Source organism: Lampetra planeri, chromosome 23, assembly GCF_965212315.1.
Source record: "Lampetra planeri chromosome 23, kcLamPlan1.2.h2, whole genome shotgun sequence".
In the NCBI taxonomy this organism is placed as follows: domain Eukaryota; kingdom Metazoa; phylum Chordata; class Hyperoartia; order Petromyzontiformes; family Petromyzontidae; genus Lampetra; species Lampetra planeri.
This window is the reverse complement of record NC_136129.1, coordinates 7,705,502-7,725,642: the sequence shown is the minus strand read 5'-3', so window position 1 is coordinate 7,725,642 and position 20,141 is coordinate 7,705,502. Positions and strand designations below refer to the sequence as shown.

At 48.2% G+C, this 20,141-nt stretch overlaps 1 protein-coding gene across 1 annotated transcript in view; it reads left to right on the top strand.

Annotated features, from left to right (window-relative positions):
- Positions 1 to 20,141, top strand: part of LOC144726391 (BAI1-associated protein 3-like) — an 80,940-nt gene that overhangs the window by 39,057 nt on the left and 21,742 nt on the right. Inside the window, exons 10-20 of the mRNA XM_078605061.1 lie at positions 241 to 318; positions 3,848 to 3,950; positions 4,263 to 4,370; positions 4,908 to 4,997; positions 9,269 to 9,372; positions 11,813 to 11,930; positions 13,357 to 13,481; positions 15,195 to 15,285; positions 15,815 to 15,871; positions 17,757 to 17,854; positions 18,862 to 18,913. Coding sequence (XP_078461187.1) covers positions 241 to 318; positions 3,848 to 3,950; positions 4,263 to 4,370; positions 4,908 to 4,997; positions 9,269 to 9,372; positions 11,813 to 11,930; positions 13,357 to 13,481; positions 15,195 to 15,285; positions 15,815 to 15,871; positions 17,757 to 17,854; positions 18,862 to 18,913 — 1,024 coding nt within the window. The remainder of the gene's footprint in view (positions 1 to 240; positions 319 to 3,847; positions 3,951 to 4,262; positions 4,371 to 4,907; positions 4,998 to 9,268; positions 9,373 to 11,812; positions 11,931 to 13,356; positions 13,482 to 15,194; positions 15,286 to 15,814; positions 15,872 to 17,756; positions 17,855 to 18,861; positions 18,914 to 20,141) is intronic.

Genomic DNA, 20,141 nt, shown 5'->3' with positions numbered 1-20,141 from the left:
GCTTTTTCTGCAATATTTTGCCGCCTTTTCTTGGATTTTCTGTTTGCACAAAGTCACTTTAAGATGTTTTCTTGTTCATGTTTTTGTTTTTTTGTTTGTTGCGGTTGCACCCGATTCAAGAGCCGAATGGCTCACAGGGCTATACCTAATAAATTAAACTTGAGTGCACCCCCCACCCCCGGATTGAGTTGGCGGCGTTGGCTCGAGGTTGTTTCACCGCGTGTGCCCAAACCCGGACAGGGACCACGACGATGACGTCTCGGTGGTGGAGGCGTGCAGCAAGCTGAACGAGGTGCACAGCCTCAAGGGGATGGGCAGGTGAGACGCACGCCGGCGCACACGCGCCAGCGACACACGCGCCTGCGCAACCCGTGTACATAAACAGCGCGTACGTTCCCTTTCGCCCAACCATACTCTATAGTTTTATATTCTTAGGTTTTTTCGGTAAAGTCACGAAGGTAAAAAATTAAAATTAATAAAAGTAAAATAAAAATCAAATAAAAATCACGACGTTTCGGAGGCAACACAAGCTTCCCTCTTCAGGTGGAACCGTCACAGCACGATAGCTGTATCAAGTGAGAGAAATTCCAATAAAACAGTCCTTGTATATATACTGGTTGAGGGTGGAGCCAAGGTAGGCCCTGAATATTATTTTTGTGAGGTTCGGTGCGGCTGAAGCACGCTGTTAGGAATACCTACGTGACTTTACCGAAAAAACCTAAGAATATGAATCCTTGCAGTCACGAAAGCTTCAAATCTAGAATTTATAGTTTTACTCGGCCTTTAGGGAGCAGCGGCGCAGCGGTTAGCGCACGCTGTGCCATGAACCGGGCGACCTGAGTTCGAGGGGAAACAATGTGGAGCCAACTACAATCATGACGGGCTTGCTTTGTGACTTCAAATCCGCGCTTACAAAATCGCCAAGGCGCCTTTCCGTTTCAGATGAGTGTATTTTTTGGCATTCTCCGCGGTTGTAATCTCCGGTAGAATATGGGGACTGGGGAACACAGTGGTCAGCTGTTCTGCCTGTTTCTTGACCTGCAAACTCCGGTGATGCCCTCGCTCGGCGAGACGTCTTGTACTCTTCAAACGCAGCGAACGGCAGGAGCTGCGGATCACTTGGCACATTGCCGGTTTCTTCTGCCCAAGCTACAGATTAATAATGGGACGTCAATATTTCCAATTCGTCGAAATTAGCGTTTCCATCTTCCTTGACTGGCAAACCACCATGTAGTAGAATCTGATATTTAGTCGAAAGATCCCTTGTTTTTTTTGTATATCGGTATTTTGATGATATTTTTCTGACGCGTCTGTGCCTTCTGGCTGCTTAATCTTATTAGGCCTCTGAAGGGAGCAAGTGGTGCAGCGGTTAGCACACAAACCTGGTGACGTCAGTTTGATTTCCAGTCACGGCTAACATCGGTGGCTCTCCTGCCCCCCCCCCCCCCTGACTTGCACCAACCTCACTGACCAGATGGATTAAATATGGTCAAAAAACGTCCCACTACCGCTGCCGAATGAGTCCCGCATTCAGCATTGGATTGACAAAGGGCGGTAAATTGTTATTTATATATTACATGTACCACCTATTCCAAAAAGTCTGACCAGCCGTGGAAGAGTCGGCCAAAACACATGCTTGAGAGGGGCTCCCTGTTATAGCTGCCTCGACTGGCGTCGCTTACAACCAGCTGTGGCACAAGCCAGAAATTGCAGGGGCTGCACCTTTACCTTGGTTTGTTGTTGTTGTTGCACAACAAGCGGCGTCCTTGCCATCTTATAAAACCAAGCTCTCTCTGCTCTATTGATATTTTCGTTTTCGATGATTTCAGCGGCAAATTTACGCCCGGGCAGACTTGTTACGCGGGGTATAACGCGCAGCTCAAAACAGTGGCGCTAATGAAACCCCATTGATTGCAGCACCTCCGCCTAATGAAGGGGGGTTTGGCGTGAAATCGGCTGAGCACACGGCCGCCCCACGCGCCCACCGCCGCTGTTCCGCTTGCGAATCGCGGTGTTTTTTGTTTGGGCATTAAGGTCGTCGCGCGTCGCACCGGGCCATCGGCTCTCCCACCAGCATTGCCCTTTGCTTTGATTGTGAATAACCCAACCAATAAAATAGAAATCGATTGTAATGTATATGAATACATTAACCCCCGCTCCCCCATCTGGTCTTCGCGCGTGATTGGCTCACAAGTCATGACGATCATATCTGTCCCTCTATTTAATATCGAAAACAGGAGGATGATTTCTCCACAACTCTGGCTGTCGCCTGATGAGGCTGGTTGTAATTACTGGCGAAACGTCGGACTCGAATTGTAAATGTTATGGGTTTACACCACAGCACACCGGTGCGTGTTGGACTAGTAACGAATTGGCACGTTCTGTTGACGTGACAAACCTTACTAAATGGCTGTGTCGGGTGGTGGCGGGTTTAACGACACATTTATATATTTACGCGACCAAACCCAAAGGAAACCTCTATCATGGATAACATTTCACTTTTATTTTCCGCTCGGCGACAGCCGTACGAGAGTGCTTGTTTTGATTCCACGGCGCATCATAGGCTTGCGGCCGGGCGGGCGCATTTCTCAGGGTCCTGCCGCTATTGTCGCTGCCAGACCGGACAGGAAGGGGCGAGATCGGGCGTCTCTCTCCCCACGTGCCGCCGTTTTGCTGTTCTTTGGGGAGCGTTCACGCAGCGCAAACACGGCTGCGGCGAGCGGCATCGGAATTACGTGACCCCAAGTGGCATCTCTCCGTTGCTCCTCGCTTCACCGATCCCGGGGAGGGAAAACTTATCTGTTTTCGCTCGATCTGTTATCAACGTTTTTATATTTTTTTTAGAAAGCTGGATTGCGTCCCGTCCGTGCGGTATCCTGGAGCCCAAACTTTACTGCATGTGCCGAGTTAATCTTGGCCGTCACATATTTTTCCATCCCCAATCCCGCGCCAATAAAACGGTGGAAAGGAGCCGAACGTGCCTCCGTACGGGATCGGTTTTTACACCCCACTCCGCCGCTATTGCTCGCCAACGCCCAGATGTGGAGCTTCTGATGAGCAGCCCTCTTCACTTTCGCGCGACGCGACCTTGCTATGTAGCGTGGAGTGGGCGGTTTTATGACTCCGCCATTACGCCCGCGTAAATATTTCAAGTGGCCCCACCTGCCTGTTGTGACCACAGATGACCCAGTGTGCACCTTATGTACGATGAACACTCAAGCGCCGACCACTTGGTGGTACCAGCTAGTTGTGTCGTAAGGGGTTGAAACTCACATTTGTCATATTGGATTTTAAGATATTTATGGAACGTTTCAGATTTTTTTTTAGATATCAGGATATTTTTTTTTATTACGGACTAAGCTGTCGTGTTTTCATGCTCACAAAAGTAACATCACACGATGCTACGGGACACCACTGTTCGGTGAAAAGGCAGAGACGTGACGCAGTATGTGATGTAATTACCCGTGACGTCATACGGTCGGATTAAAAAAAAAATTTCTCGGATGTAAAAATATACAAATGAGTGCTGCCAGTCTCAACCCACCGATAGATGAAGCCCTCGCCACTCCATATTGGTCATGAGGTTTTTCTTTTGTATCCATACTTCACCATGCTGTTCAGTGCAGGATGATGAAGGAGGGAGGGGAGTTTGGTAAGGCCGGCCACTTGTTTGCTGTGGCTAACAAAGGCTCATAGTGTCCCACTGCACCCACTGCTCCACCCCTGCCGTCTAACAATACAGGGATGCTCTTTGCGCACGTTGTCTGGCTGCGAGTGTTTTCCGCTGCAACATATCTCACCCGCCGGCCCCCACCGTCCCTGCGCACTGTCTCTTGCTCCCGTTCAGCTATTTCAAACAGATCGTCAAGTCCGCCCGCACGACCAACGCGTCCGGCTCGGCGGAGGAGCACGTCGACGACTTCCTGGGATGCCTCGACATCCCACTGAATGTGAGCCCCCACCGAGTCGGCTCCCATCGCTCACGACGAGACCGCCACCGCGACCTTCCCCGCCTCCCCAAGTAACAACCCGCGCTTGATTTCAACGCGCGGACGGCTCGGCACGCTGTTCCGGGAACGATCTCGGCACGCCACGTACATCTCGCCTTAACGTGTCCCAAGCCTGCTGTTCTCTCTAAAGCTCCCTCTGGGTGGTGCGGGCACGGGCGAGAAATTGCACGGCTGCACCTTGCACAACTTTAGCGTTTTACCGCACTGTGCGCGCTCGCTCTCTGATCGCTGGCCCTTTTGCTGCCGTGCCAGGATCTGCCGTCCACGGGGGTGGACAAGTGGTGTAAGCTGGAGCCCAGGACCAGCTCGTCCAAGGTGCAGGGCTGGTGCCACCTTCTGCTCAACCTCACCTCGTCGCAGGCAAGACATCCTGCCGAGCCACCCGCATGCCCGTCGGCAGGCGGGCTGCAGAGCAGCGCGTGACGCGGATGTCACCGCGTGTGCGCGCGGGCTCGCTGCGAGCGATGGGACGCGAGGCGGCTTGGGTTGACGGTGGGCGGAGAGAGCTGGAGCCGGAGGGGATAGGACGTAGCGCGGCTCGGCTTTAACACAAACGACGTGGTTTTCAATTCTCAAATAAGTGGCAATGTTTATACGTTTTTAAGATAAAAAATGGGCTATAAGTATTAATATTGAAAGAAAAACGTGTAAATACTAATGCAAACTTGTCACTGTGAAAATTAATTCCATGAGCTCCGACACCCCGTGTCAACAGGGATTTTTTAATTGGGGGGTCCTCTCCCAGCCCGACCGTGCTCACACGTCCCTGCGTTGCTGCGTCTGCATGCTGTCAAGTGTGCCGCCTGCGTGTGTGTGTGCGTGTGTATGTGTGTGTGCGTGCGCGTGAATCTGCGCGCTTGTGCGCGCGTGTGCGTGCGTGTGCCTGCTCACTTGTAGAGGGACACGCTGCTCAGCAAAAAGGTCTCCAACGTGACGGTGTACGAGATGCTGATGGAACACTTCATCGCGTACCAGCACAACATGCAGGCACGTGCACAGTCATCCGCACTGCACGCACCACACAAACCACACGCACCGCACGAACCACACAAACTGCAGACACTGCACACACAAACCACACGCACCACACAAACCACACAAACTGCACGCACCGCATGCACCACACGCACAAACCACACACACCGCACAAACCACACGCACCGCACAAACTGCAGACACCGCATGCACCGCACAACAGCCTGTCTGCATGTTGTTTTTCTTTCAGTGATGAATTCCTAAAAAAAAAAACACATTGTTCGACACAATTAACTATTCTTATCTCCATCGAATATTGAAACATATGTCGTCGCAATGTGAACTGCCATCTCCCCATGTTTCCCTGATTAAAAAACCTGACTGATTATCGCCAGTTAATTACTCCTAACCGCAATAAAACATCACAGGCTAGATAAAACACTCGTCCGTCGTGCTGTAGCAACTCCACGTGGCTTGTCTTCCAAACGTCCGGTCAGTCTCTGTTCACAATTATGTAAATTATTGATTGACCACCTTTTGTGCAGGTGAGGTGGTCCCAATTTTTTTTTTCTTCCAGGTTTGCCGCTTTCAAAGATCTTTTCTCAACTGCCTCATTAGCGGACGCAGACAAATGGCGGGATGGAGCTTTGCTCTGACCTCAAATAATGGAATGTCAAGCTCGTTAGCCCTTTGGCAAGCGGCCTCAATTCCTGAAATACTGTAAATTGGCCACCGAGGCCTAGTGCAGGACAAAGAAACATATTAAATAATCTCTTTCAAACACATTAATTAGCTTTTTTTTGCATTTGATATTCTGCCTTTTTTTCCTCACCGAGGCCTTGAACGACAAATATGATATAATTAATATTGTAAAAAATATGACATTAATATTACCGTGGAATGAAATCATCTTCAATGGAGCCTCTAATTTCCCATTCAGCAAGCTTTTGTGATAATTGCTTATAGCAATAAGATGAGTAATCAATATATTAAAAGCCACGTGTGGCAGGGTAGCATAGTCATCAGGAAAGTTCCTTCTGGAATAAGTAGCTCATTTGCAAGTCTCTGGGAATTCAACCCCAGGTCCTCATATTAAATGCACAGTGCATTGCCAGCGTGTGTGAAGCATCTGCTTGAGAGGGGCGTCAGGGACTGCTCTGGTGTCTTTCTCAACAGTTGGTCATCATGTGAACGTTATAATACAAATGTGGAGCCCTTTGTCAATCCACTGTTGAATGAAGGCCTTCCCGTGCCGGCTCGATCGTGGGGGCCGTTTGGCCATGCTGCCCAACGTTTGTTCGTGCTACCTCCGATTAGCACAGTTGCCTATGTACGGTGCGAAAGAAGTTCAGCATATGCGGGTTGGTGACGGGAAGGTGACGGGTGGGTGGGTGGGGGGTGGGTGGTTGCAGGACTGTTTCAGATATCGCTCGTCATTGATGTTAGCCCGTGACCAGGTCGCAGGTTCAGAGTGCAGTGCACCGACCGCTGCGCCACCGCTCACTTCTGTGTACACGTCGATGAGTGTCAGCGGCGTAGCCCGGGCGGCAGGAGCCCTGGTGTGTGGAATTAAATGGGGGGCTCCTGTCCAATGTTCTCCCAATTTTCAGCCCAGTACCTGGGGCCATCCCTCGTTTCTTTTGCAATGCAGACAGTGGGTGGGAGGTGGGCTCTCAACTCATTAAATAAAGGACACCCGATGAAATGAACAAGATAAACGAAATATCACTTTTAAAATATACAATCATGGTGTAAACGCGTACAGAGACGTGTTAATTTAAACTCTAAAACATGTCGGGTTTCATTAATTTGTTTTAATTGTTAATTATTTGTGTCACTGGGAAATGAGGGATTTTAAATTAGCCAAGGTACAGCGTCAAAAAATGGCATTTAAAATAATTTAGCAATTTTGGCGGAGGAGCGGCGGAGGAGCGGTGGAGCAGCGGTTAGCGCCGGTGCGCCATGAGTCTCGGCGACCTGGCTTCGATTCCCAACCATAGCAAACGTCGGCTTTGAGTGATGTTTCAAACGATCCTGGTACTCCCACCTTTGGCTAACCCCGTACTGACCGGCTTGGCGGTGTTAATGGACGTGTCATTTGAAACACACCGCATGTTCCTCCCCCACCCACGAGATAAGTGCACGCAGAAGCAGCACCGCCGTGTACCGTTTGTTCGGCGAAATAAACCGGATTTTTCTCGCACTTATGAATTGCGATAAAAAAAGCTGTGAAAAATCCGTGTTTACTTGCAAATTAATGCAGCACGGTATCAAAATGATAAAGTGTCCCTACTCGGATATGCATGTAAATATTTGCTCAGATGGCCGGGAAACAGATTGGAATATGAAAATGAATTAACGACTAACGTTTGGGATGTATATGCTTGGTTATTTCGGTAAAGTCACGGAAATAGAAAACATAAAACCCTTAAAAGCAGCTACATTTGGAGGCTTGCCCCTCTTTTCACTCCGCCTGATGAAGACCGCTTGTGTTGCGATCGAAAGGTCATGGGTTTTTTAAATATTTTTTTTATTTTTTATCATTATTTTTTTTCTATTTACGTGACTTACCGAAATAACTAAGAATATGAATTCCTGCAGTCACGAAAGTTTTAGGTCAAAGTTTTTGATGTAGTTAAACGAAAATGTGTTTTTTTTTTAATGCTACTGCACGCTGCATTGAGAGTGGTGCGTTAAGCATCATAACCACAAAAAACACTCAATCCCTTCATCAATAATAACACTGTGTGGCCTTTAAAGGGGAAAAAAATACATAATCGGCTTTAAACGTTGCCTGTTATGTAAATGTGTTCCTTTGGGGGCACTCTTATTGTGTTGAGTTTTTTATTGTTGCTATAACATTTCACTGAAACTGGAACGTACTTTGCGATGTATATCAATTGCTGGCATTTAAAAACAAAATTAACATCAAATGAACAATTAAATAATGAAAGTGCAAAAATAAGGGCCCATTTCTTTATTGAGCGGGTTTGTGTTTTGGGTCGAGCCGGGCGGCAGCTTGGTTAGCGCGGCCATGGTCGTCATCGACGATGTGCAGCGTCATCGTCCGTCTTGCACCACCACCACCACCACCACCACAGCGACGATAAATAAATACATTTCGATTTAAAGCTTTCGTGACTGCAGGGATTCATCTTCTTGGTTCTTTCGGTAAAGTCACGTAGAAGGGAAATAATAAAATAATAAAAATAACACGTAATAAAATACAATTCTCACAACGTTTCGGCCACAACGCAAGCAGCCGTCCTCAGGTGAAGAACGGAAGTGCGAGCAATGATGATGATGATGATAAAGACAACGATGAGAACGATGATGATAATGATGGTGGTGGTGGTGGTGCTGGTGGCAATGGCACTCACGTGAGGACGGCAGCTTGCGTTGTGGCCGAAACGTCGTGAGAATTGTATTTTATTATGTTTTATTTTTATCATTTTATTATTTCCCTTCTACGTGACTTTACCGAAAGAACCAAGAAGATAAAGAAATAAAGAAATCAAAACTGCTGCCCATACGTAGCTGAAATTGCTGCACACAGGGTGCCCGTGCAAAATAATCCGGCACGTTCCATCGTACGGAAGAGAAGCCGTATATGTTAAACGAAGTTAATGCATTTCAGCCGTTCTCAATCCACCCAATCGATGAAGGCCTCCCATGCCACGTCAGTTATGGGGTTTTTTTTTTCTTTGCCCCACTTCACCGTTGCTGGTCAGTGCGATGCTCGTTGACCGAGGGAGGAAGGAGGCCAGGACCGGTTCTGATATCACTCGCCACTGATGTTGGCCGTGGCCGAGAATCAAACTCTCGGTCGCTGGGTTCACAGTTGCAAAGGCGCTAACCACCGTACCACCGCTCCATGTAATAGCATTTTTTTTTTTTAAGAGGACAGAGAGCTGTCAATCTAAGAGAAGAGGATAGAAGGACTCGATCCTGGATTTGAGCAGCACAGATGGCTTTGGGTGGCTGCGCAGAGGGAATTACTAAATTACAAGGGCAGCCGAGAAGATGGAGTGACCTTCCACTGAGTGTCAATTCATTGGGGGCTTCAACAGAATACTTCTATTGCTGAAACAGAGAGCGCATGAACAGAGAGAAGAGTAAAATTAGAGGGCGGTCGGGGGTGGGGGGGGTAGATGTGGTAGGTGGTTTCACTTGTAAGATGCAATCAATGCAAGTCTTGTTTTGGGTGAACACCTTCTGAGCACGTGCTCCAAGCACGCAGGGAGTGGAGCCAGCTCGATGTGACGTTGAACTCTCGACCCCAGGGCGGGCTGAGCACGTGGGATGGTGAGCTGTCCAAGTGTGCCAAGACGGTCCTGCACCAGCATGCCGTGCAGACGGACATACCTCCTGCCCAGCAGGCAATACTGTGAGTGCCATTGCCACCAGCACCACCACCATCATCATCATCGACATCGTTCTCATCGTTGTTTTTATCATCATCATCATCATCATTGCTCGCACTTCCGATTAGCACATTGTTTTATCATAGTTATCACCACCATCGTCATTACCATTATTTTCATCATTGTCTTCATCATTACCGTCATTACCAATATGTCCAACATGTTTTGATCCAAAACACAGGCCTCATATATTGTTAGATATAATCTGTGTGTGGAGCTTTGAGTGGCACCACGCAGTATACAGTAGCAATGGATTCTAGAATCCATCCGTGTGGAGCTCTGAGTCGGGGTGATGGTTTTGACTCGGGTCACATGCACGTGCTTACGGACACATTTGTGCATCCCCTGCGGTCAACCTGTGCCGAAATGGCATCCGATTTGCAATTAATTACGGGAGCAATTGAAGCGTCAATGATTTTAGAAGACGTTTTAATTACTGTGCCCGTGTTGCAAGGCGGGTCTCGCTCAATTAGCGCGGTTGGCTACGTACGGTGCGAAAGAAGTTCAGCATACATACATACGTAACTACTAACTATGGGGGAGCGGTGGCGCAGTGGTTAGCGCGCTGCGCTACGAACCGAGTTACATTCCCGCTCGCAACCAATAAGAGTGACGAATATCTGCACCTGTCCTGGGCCTCCCGTAGGTCGACTCAGACAACCACAGCAGGAGAACTGCTGCTCTGCTACTGTGGTTGTCTCACCTGATGACGGTTGCTTGTGTTGCGATCGAAACGTCGTGATCTATTAATTTTCTACCTCCGTGACTTTATCGAAATAACCAAAGAGTATGAAAGTATCGTTTTCATTATTACCATATTATCTGGATTATAAGATACGCCTTTTTTTTCTCCCTGTATTTTAAAGCAAAAGTTGGTGGGGGGGGGGCAGGGGTTGGTGTGTCTCGAAATCGGGAGACTGCACTGTTTTGCAGAAGACGTGTTTTAATCTGGAATCTAGTTGTTGAAAATCACCTTCGTGAAGAATGTTCCGGATAGCAACGCGGTAACACGACCACCCAGGTGACGGTAGACACCGCCTCCAGCCGACCGGAATCACCTCCGATTAGCACGGTTGGCTACGTACGGTGCGAAAGAGGTTCAGCGTACGTGCGTACATCTCTTGCCGTCTTAAAAGCGGCGCTTTCATAATCACCTTCTGGTAGTAAGCTCCACCACAGCAGTACCATATTTTTCTCGCGATTATAGACCACGCTTTATTGTTGTTGTAAGCGTTTAATGTTATCTTTCAAGAACCCACAATGCAGTGGGGAGTATCAAAAGGGTTAGGGTGGCAACAACACGCAGCATATAACAGGCCAGGCGTAATGCACCATCACTCAACATTGTGGATTGAACGAGGGCATCTGGGCTCGCCGCCCTACCGATTTAGGGGGTAACGATCGGAGGAGGGAAGAGGAGAGAAGCGATAGAACACGCTTAAAATAAAATAATACACAACTGTACCCCAAAGTCTGGGATGCGTCTTTCTTCCCAGCGTGTTTTTCAATCTGGACAATTCGGTGCGTTTTTAACCGGTTTTGTTGATAATGCAGTATAACAGTTGAAAAAGCAATCGCCTGTTTTCTCTGTGGCACAATCTCGGATAACGTCACGGTGGAGAGAAGCCACTGATGTAATTTACCGAGGATTAATTAAGGCTCTTGCAAAATGCGCGCGCCAGGGTTTTTTTTTAATGCACAACGGTTGTTGTGTTTTGAGAAGCGCACATTTATCATTTCTTGCCAGTAATTGGCAAGAAATGTAATTTACACCCGGGGCACATTCGTCCGCGTTAACATCCACCGAGTAACCACTTTGCGCGACAACATCCGAATGCTGGTTTTCTTTCTTCTTCTTTTTACAATTCGCATTTAAGTTAAGAATGATGCAAAAACGAAAATTTGCGGCATTAGTTATTTGCTAATTGCTTTCATGAGGAAAACACAGAAACCACTGCGAGCTGAAAGCGTCTGATTTTGCCGCGTCTACCCTGGAGCAGTCGTTTGAGAAATCACGCTGCGTTGAGCAGGCCATCGCAAGGCCACGTCTCTTACAGCTTAGTTTACCTACGTCTTCCATTAGCCCACGTATTTTTTTTCTTGTGTCTGGGCCACTTCAAATCAACCCCCCCCCCACCGCCACCACGATTACCCCCGTTAACCGATAGTTGACTGCATTGGATGAGATGCTCCCAACATTTGTACTACGCTGCCTTCCCCAACCTGCGTGTGTAGTATGGCGCCCTTTGCCCGCGTGGGTTTTCTCCGGGTGCTCGGGTTTCCGCCCACAAGTATAGGCACCCGTTGATTGGCTGAAAACATCGTGACACGTAGAGGTCTGTAGAGCTTGGCCCATTGTCGGTAGCGGGTGTAGTGCCCGCTTAAAAGCGCTTCCTGTTGCAGGCACTGGCAGGCCTACAGCAAGTACCACCAGGCGAATGCCATCAGCTACACGTGCCTGCACAACGCCCTGCTGCAGGTGGAGCAGAGCTTCCAGGACGCGTCCGTGGCTCACGAGCAGGTGAGCGCCCCACCGTCCCCTCCGTACGAGGCGCCTCGTGGCCCCAGCAGCGGTGGCGGAGATGGCGGAACGAAATCACCTGGAAGGGGGGTGGGAAGGGGGGGGAATAGGCGTGAGGAGTAAGGGTGGCCACCTGGCCTGGTTTTCCCAGGATCGTCCTTTTGTTGCAGTGGAGGTCCTGGAAAACCGGTAAGTCTTCCTGGGAACATTAATAGTGCCGATTTTTGTCAGTTTCCTAATTGTGTAAAGTAGTGCGGTTGATTGATGATCCAGCCGTCATTGATTCACTACGGTCACTCAGTTACCGGTGGTCAGTTCTCCTCCTTATCGCTCTTCTATTGCTACTACCACGGTTACCGTTTCTCTAAACATCACTCATTGATTCCTGCAGCTGCGTTCAGAACTCGGTCTACCAGATTAACTGTTTCATGTCATCTACATTGTGTTGAGCCACCGAAATGCAGGTCACAACAACACACTCACCCACTCACTCAGTCACCCACTCAGCCACTCACTCAATCACCCACTCACCCACTCACTCACCCACTCACTCAGTCACCCACTCAGCCACTCACTCAATCACCCACTCACCCACCCACTCACTCAGTCACCCACTCAGCCACACACTCAATCACCCACTCACCCATTTACTCACCCACTCACTCAGCCACACACTCAATCACCCACTCACCCACCCACTCACCCACCCACTAACCCATTTACTCACCCACTCACTCAGCCACACACTCAAATCACCCACTCACCCACCCACTCACCCATTTACTCACCACATTACACGTCATGACATTTCCTCCCATCGTCTCTTTTTCCCGAGTTCTTAAAATAACTGTGCTCAATTCAACAAATGTGTTAAATTCTAATCTAATACAACTTTAACAGTGCTATCTTGATTTGAAGCTTTCGTGTCTGCAGGAACCCATCCTCTTTGGTTCTTTCGGTAAAGTCACGTAGGTAGAAAATAAAATAAATCACGACGTTTCGATCGCAACACAATCCAAAAATAACCAGGTGGTCAGCAACAAACAGCACTGTTAAATAAAATAAATCAAGACGTTTCGATCGCAACACAAGCGGTCATCCTCAGACAGAAAAAATGTAATCCAGCAGTGGAACTGCTGGATTGCGATCGAAACGTCGTGATTTATTTTATTTAACAGTGCTGTTTGTTGCTGCCCACCTGGTTATTTTTAGGCATTTTTGCACTGTGCTGAACAATCGTAAACAAAACAAAAAAACACCACTGCAGTTTATACCACCGTCCAGTATTTGCGAGATCTTCATCTTCCTGCGACATCTCCCAAATTTTCCTTCAACCTCGGTGGTGGTGGCAGCCCCAGCGGGCAGACCGCCCGTCCCCAGGGGCTGCGCGTGTACAATGGCCGGTGTACGTCGGCGTGTGTTGCAGCAGCAGAGCTTGGCCGAAAGCTTCAACGGCTTCCTTGAGTTCTGCCTGGGTTTGCTGCGAAAGATCCGCGACGTGTTCCCGCCAACAAACCCCGAGGCCACGTCCCGCCTGGAGGCGCTTCTGGGGTAAGGTTCCGACTGCGTTGAGCGCGCAAGGTGATCCGGGTGCGGACTTCCCCGATGATGCTGGATGCAATTACCAGCGAAACGTCGTACTACTCAAAAATGTGTAAATGTTGTGGTTCCACGCTTCAACACACCGGTGGGCTAAAGCAGTGAACTATTTGTCTTTTGTCAACGTGACACTTTTTTACTGATTGGCCGTGTCGGGTGGTGGAGGGTTACGACACATTTATAAATAACGCGATCTAAACCCAAAAACGTTGATTATGAATAATATTGGTCGCAAAAGCCTACGTGTTAAACTTCCACGGGGGGTTAGGCCGCGTGTGGAGCATTTCTTGGTAGTCAAGCTTTCGGCGATGTGGCCCGGCGCCACGGTGGCGAGACGTGAACTACCTCGCCTGGTATACAGGAGGTCGTAGGTTCAATCCCGATTCTGACGCCCCGCTGTATTTTTTGGAGTTTTCATGTCTCTCTCACTTGGTGGTCGCGTGGATTCTTCTCCGGGTCCTCCATTTTTTTCCCTCTACATTTAGAATTTGCATGGGTTCAGAGTATTTGATAAGCCACTTTATTGAGCTATCATTTGTGGCCAGGTCGCTTCTGCAAAAGAGCAATATCGCTCAGTGGGATTTACCTGGTAACTTTTTTTGGTTTTGTTTTGTCTCTTGGCCAAGTTGGCGGCAGTGGCTACACACATGGCCTGTGGTCACTTAAAATGTAACAAATGTCGACTACATTTGACGGTGATTTAATGCCACGTTAAATATAGCCAATTGAAGATGGTGAATTGCGCTTTAACGATTTTCAAATATGGACCCAAAAAATTAGATGGCGGTAAGAGGCAATGGCGAAAACTTGTGTAAAAGGTAATCAAATGTAAGTAAATTTGGCTGAAGGCAAAGGGAAATGCAGTACATATCTATATCATCATGAGCTCAAGCCTCCCCTAAGTCACGTGACTTCTGTGTGGCCACCCCCCACTCTGAATCCCTCCCCTTTCCCCGCCCAATGTGAAAACACACACTGCTCCCTCCCTATCCTAATCTTTATTCATATTTCCTGACCCTTTGGTCCTATTTTTAAATCCTTTATATTAAGTTCGCTTGCGCGCTTACGACCGTGCAAATCTTTCGGTCGTTTTTTAATCCACTTCCCGTGATCCAATCGAGCTGACATTTTCCACACAGACTCGTTGTGCGTGACAATTAATGTTCGTGAAAATGTTTTTCCAAAATTTTACACTTTTTAGGACAAAAATATAATGTTTAATTACCAATTGCTTAATGGTGCAATGCAATCATCTGACCCATAGGTGGCAGCCATCTCAAGCCAGAGGACGAGAGGACTCTAGCCGCCACGCATATAAAGGATTTATAGTGAAACACTTTGTTTGTACGGGTTATACTTGTTCAGTTTCTATTCCAACCCTTTCCTCGTATTTCCTATTCTTCTCTCCTCTCATCCCTTTCCTATTCCTATTCCTTTTTATATTTCCATTCATCATATCCTTGACTCTACTCCCCTTCCCCTGGTGTGCCCTGGGTAAAAGGCTTATATACAAAATGGCGCATGCATATACACTCACCCCAAATTGTTTACATTGGATATGCACAGTATGTATACTGTAAATATAGGGATGTTTAAGTAAACATCGCTGTTTTACGATGTCGGAGCTGATGGTTCTTCTGCAACGTTTTGTGCCTCCCTACGAAGGTGTTTGTCGGAGTTCTACGGCACGCAGGTGTTCAAGAAGGCATGTCCCTTCCACAACGACCTCTACCTGGAAATCAATAGCGTCATCAAGGTGAGGAGGGCCACTCGTAAGCACAGTGCCGCGTAGCGGGACCGGTGGGGCAGTGGTTAACGCACCTGCCCTGGGCAGCCGCTGGCCTGAATTCGATTAATCAGTGGCGAGTGGTATCTAAACTAGTCCTGGCCCTCCCCCCACCCCCCTCGCCCCTCCCCTCCCCGTCCCATCCACCACCAAATAACACCCCCCCCCCCATGGCGCGCACAGCAGGGGGGTGCCCTCATCCAGCAGTAGATTGACAACAAAGGGCTGTAAATGTCTTACGTTTTTGCCAAAAATTATTTTTAAAAATCAACACTAAAAGTTTTTTTTTTTTTACCAATAAAGAGCACTCAATTTTCAAATTTTTTTACATACATGTGAACGCATTTTTCGCTGACAGATATCCGTCGGCTTCCATATTCACAACTAAACTGTATAAGTAAAGACTTCTGAGGGCCAATGCATGTTAGAAATGTTTACAGAATCCATGGGTAGATGTGATTTTTTTTCATGCCTCGTTTGTTATCGTTTTGTGTTTTAGAAAGGGACGCAGGAGTGGTACGAGCAGATGAACTCGACGTTCAAGGCGGGCGGGAAGGTACCTGGATTTACCTGAATGTTTGACGCTTGAGTATTTGTCCGTGTGACCATACATCTCCGAGAGGAGTTTGAATTTAGCGGCACAACTGAGAAATAAACCGTGGCTTTTGAAAGCAGGCGCATGCGGAGCGCGCTCGGAATTTCATGGAGCGATGGAGAAAGCAACTTGGAAGTTCGTAATGGAATGTGTCAGGAATGTCCTGTGGATGTAATGTGATGCGTGGGGCGAGTGTGCAGAATGGGGGAGGGCAGATATGCCAGACGGACATTGCAGTGGTACCCAGAGGTCGAGAATTTACCAAAACACGTAGATCTTCGCCGCCAATATTGTGATCGTATTTTTTGGTTTGGTTAGGCCACGTAATGATATGGCTAAAATTATGAGAATAATTCTCGTGGGCTGTAACCATAGCAAGCTTGCTTGTCACACGCTTGCGCAAATTAACCATTTGTTAGGATGCTTCGGGTGGTTGAAGGTCTTAACGGCACGAATCTCGCCAGGTTGTTGTGCAACCTGAACCCTAAAGCACTCTTGTGAATCAGCTCATCAGAACGTAATACTGATTTTATTAAAAAATAAGAATAGCTTATACCTTACTCCCCTGAGTATACCTTGTCTGCCAATAAAAATAGATACCTTTTGCAAGAAATCAAGCCTGCATTAACCACACGTATTTGCGGAAAAAACACACGTAAATAAGCATGCTCTGATAATCGTTTATTCCATTGTCTATGAAACTGATTGGCTTGCATCAGAGGCAGCCTTCTTTATGGCCTTGTCTCACCAGTGTCAGACCAGAGAACGCCAAAAGGCGAACAGCACAAAGCCAATGCACGTATCAGAGCATTTATAGCTCGGGTTGATTGTGCTGATTTTGTTAGCTCCGTCTCGCAGGCTCAGGGGTGTGTTCATCATGACAGCCGCTCGTGTTTGGAGACAGCGGAGGCTTAAGCCATTCACATTGCTTCGTCTATATCCAGACAGGGCAGTTTGTTCAGACACAAAAGTAATTTTGCACTTAGAAGTTTTGAGGGGGAAAGAAGTGAAGCGATAGGCTGCCGGCATTTTTTTTTAAGCATGCCATTGTACGACTACTATTCACAACAACAGGGTTCGCCCACAAACCCTCAGCAGGATACACATCTTCTTGGTTCTTTCGGTAAAGTTACGTAGAAGGGAAATGATAAAATAATAAAAATAAAACATAATAAAATACAATTCTCACGACGTTTCGGCCACAACGCAAGCAGCCGTCCTCTTATTAGTTCCCTTCTACGTGACTTTACCGAAAGAACCGAGAAGATGAATCCCTGCAGCCACGAAAGCTTTACATCTTAAGGATACATATCGCCTGGATAGAATCGAGCAGAACGTTTGCATTTTTTGTAATCTTTACATTTTTTTTATGAACACTGCCTCATGTCAGAATTTTTGTTTTGTTTAATAGGATAGTTCTTGCTGTGGGGGTTATGGTTATCACACCGGATTTGCAATCCAAAGGTCGCGGATTTCGATCTCGTGGTGCGGCGGTTGAAACGATGGTGAAGTTTCCCTGAATCCTCTCCCCGCCGCCTCTGTCCACCCAGCGGTGTACATGGGTAACACCACGATTAGTTGATCGGCAGGTCGCGTGTGGCGGGGGTCACGTGCGGGCACCCCCACCTCTACCAAGTCGTCGAGCTGACGTGGAGGAGTAGGCCAAACGACGGCAGCGGACGGCAAACGCTCGCCCGCGTCGCCGCTCCAGATAGTTTGTGGGCCTCACGTGGATTGGTGCTGTGGGGGCGGCATCAGCGATGAGTGTGAGTGTGCGTGCTTTTTTTGTTTGACTCTTCCAAATGTCTTGAGAGTCACCGTGGCCGCCCCCTTGTCCACCCGGCAGAGTGAAGAAGAGAAACTTCAGGGCCTGGTTAAAATAACGAACGCGGTGCTCTCCGACCTCTACAAAAACAGAGACCACTACAACAAGATGTTCGCCAGGTATCCCATGGGCCGCAACAACATCCATCACCACTCCCGTAATTTGTGAACGTGAAGCAGACCCTTGGCACCGGTGGAGTCAAGGCACTTGGCGTACGAACTGTTCGAGATACAAACGGAACAAAATGCGAGCGCGTGAATCACCATACCCTCACTGGCTCGCCTGCCGCCACTTATAGGCGCTACGCCTGCGGGCTCGCCTGTACGTGCATCAGAGGTCGCAACCGGGTACCCGATACCCGTACCCTACCTGATACCCAGCTACCCGTACCCGGCTGGGTACGGGTACGGGTACCCGTTTGCGACCCTGGTGCGGCCGGGTATGGGTACGGGTAAGCCGTGAGTCACTGGTGAGTCACCGTTCGTCACTCATTTCCCAACGTCTTGTCTCTTCTCACAATTCAAGTTCCTAGAATCAACCCACCCGCGCTTGCAACGTGGCTTCATCCCAGAGGTCGCAATCGGGTACCCGTACCCTCCCCGATATCCGGCCGGGTACGGGTAACCGGGTATCGGGTAGGGTACGGGTACCCATTTGCGACCCTGGTGCGGCCGAGTACAGGTACGGGTAAGGAATCAAAACCCGTTTGCGACCTCTGACGTGCATGTAACTGAGCATTACAGCTGTCAGAGGGAGGGAGGGCAAGACAAAATGAGAACAAATTATTGTAGTTCTTTAGCGATGGGCTTCTCAGCCTTTCCGCAAGCACACAGGGGATGAAAGGCAGAGCACGATGCACGACAGACACAGGAAGATCTCATCGTTACCCGTTCCGTTTAACGTTTGTTTGAAGTTTAACATTGGTCATATCTTTGAACCCCCCCCCGCCACACCCCCTGTGTTTTTGTACCCCCCCTCCCGCTCCCCTCGCAGCGTGACTTTAAACAAGGTCACGCTGCAGGGTTAATCTATCGCGAGGTTTCACCTTGAAGCCAGAAAGGGGGAGGTGATTTTATTTTCTCCGAATGCCTTCCTGACGTCCGCACGACAATTCCTTTTCTTTCAGTGCCGTCAAGGTCGAGTACTTCAGTGTCACCTACCGTCAGTTGGAGAAGCTGGTAATTGTGTGCTTGCGCGCACGTGCGTGCAGTCTGTATGTGTGTATGTATGTTGAACTTCATTCGCACCGTACGTAGCCCGACCGTGCTAATCGGAGGTGCATCCAACATTGTTTCTACGTTGAATGCATTCGCGAGACAAAAAAAAATCTAATTCGGAGCTACGAACCAAGCGAGCTCGATTCCTGCTCACGGCCAACGCCAGCGACAATTATCTGAACTGGTCCTGGTGCCTCCCCTAGGTCGACTCAGCCTCAAATGAGTACCTGGTGCAATATGTCAACATTGCCACTAGGGAGGCAAAGGCGGCCGGGCGTGGTGCTGGTCACCGACCCCCTCGTGTGCTGTGCTGGCCTTCAAAGGAGCTACTCAGGATCATCACTTGCCCCAACAGTCTGTTACAGGCTATACGGGGGAATGTTTATCTTGTGCAGTGTGGGGGGGGGGGAGGTTGTCCTTGAATTCATTCACGAGACAAAGAAAATCGAATTCATAGAATCCTGACAACAAAGCATTGTTCAGGCATCCTTGGTCTATGAAATAGTTCGAATTAATCACACGAGACACAAATAAATAAGCATTGTGATTCACACACAATACGATAGCATCGTCACCCGTCGCCCTTAAGCGGAGAGACAATGTCCCCCCTCTGATTCCACTAGCAGCTGTCGTGGCGCTCGGCACAAACAAACCGAGCACAAGCTTAGGGACCCGAGTAACTCAAGGGGGCCCCGGATTCAATATAAAAAAACACAACTAGCGGTAAACAAAATATGAACTCGGTCAAATCCTAATGAACGTGAATATCCAATTCAATTACAGTGCTAATAATCTCTGCCATATCTATCTTAGCTTGCACTAAGCTCTATTCTCTTTTCAAACCCCATATGTTTTGTCCACATCTCTCATCGCCCTACATTCACGTCTCGTCTCTCTATTTATTCTCTTACCTCGCAATCTTTTGTCCACATTTCTCCCATCTCGCGACGTCTCTATCTCTAAATTTCGATTTAAAGCTTTCGTGACTGCAGGCATTCATCTTCTTGGTTCTTTCGGTAAAGTCACGTAGAATGGAAATAATAAAATAATAAAAATAATAAAACATAATAAAATTATTCTCACGACGTTTCGGCCACAACGCAAGCAGCCGTCCTCAGGTGTAGAACAGGTCTGTTTGAATGACTCTGTCTTCTCGACAGACCTGAATCTTAAATTTCGATTTAAAGCT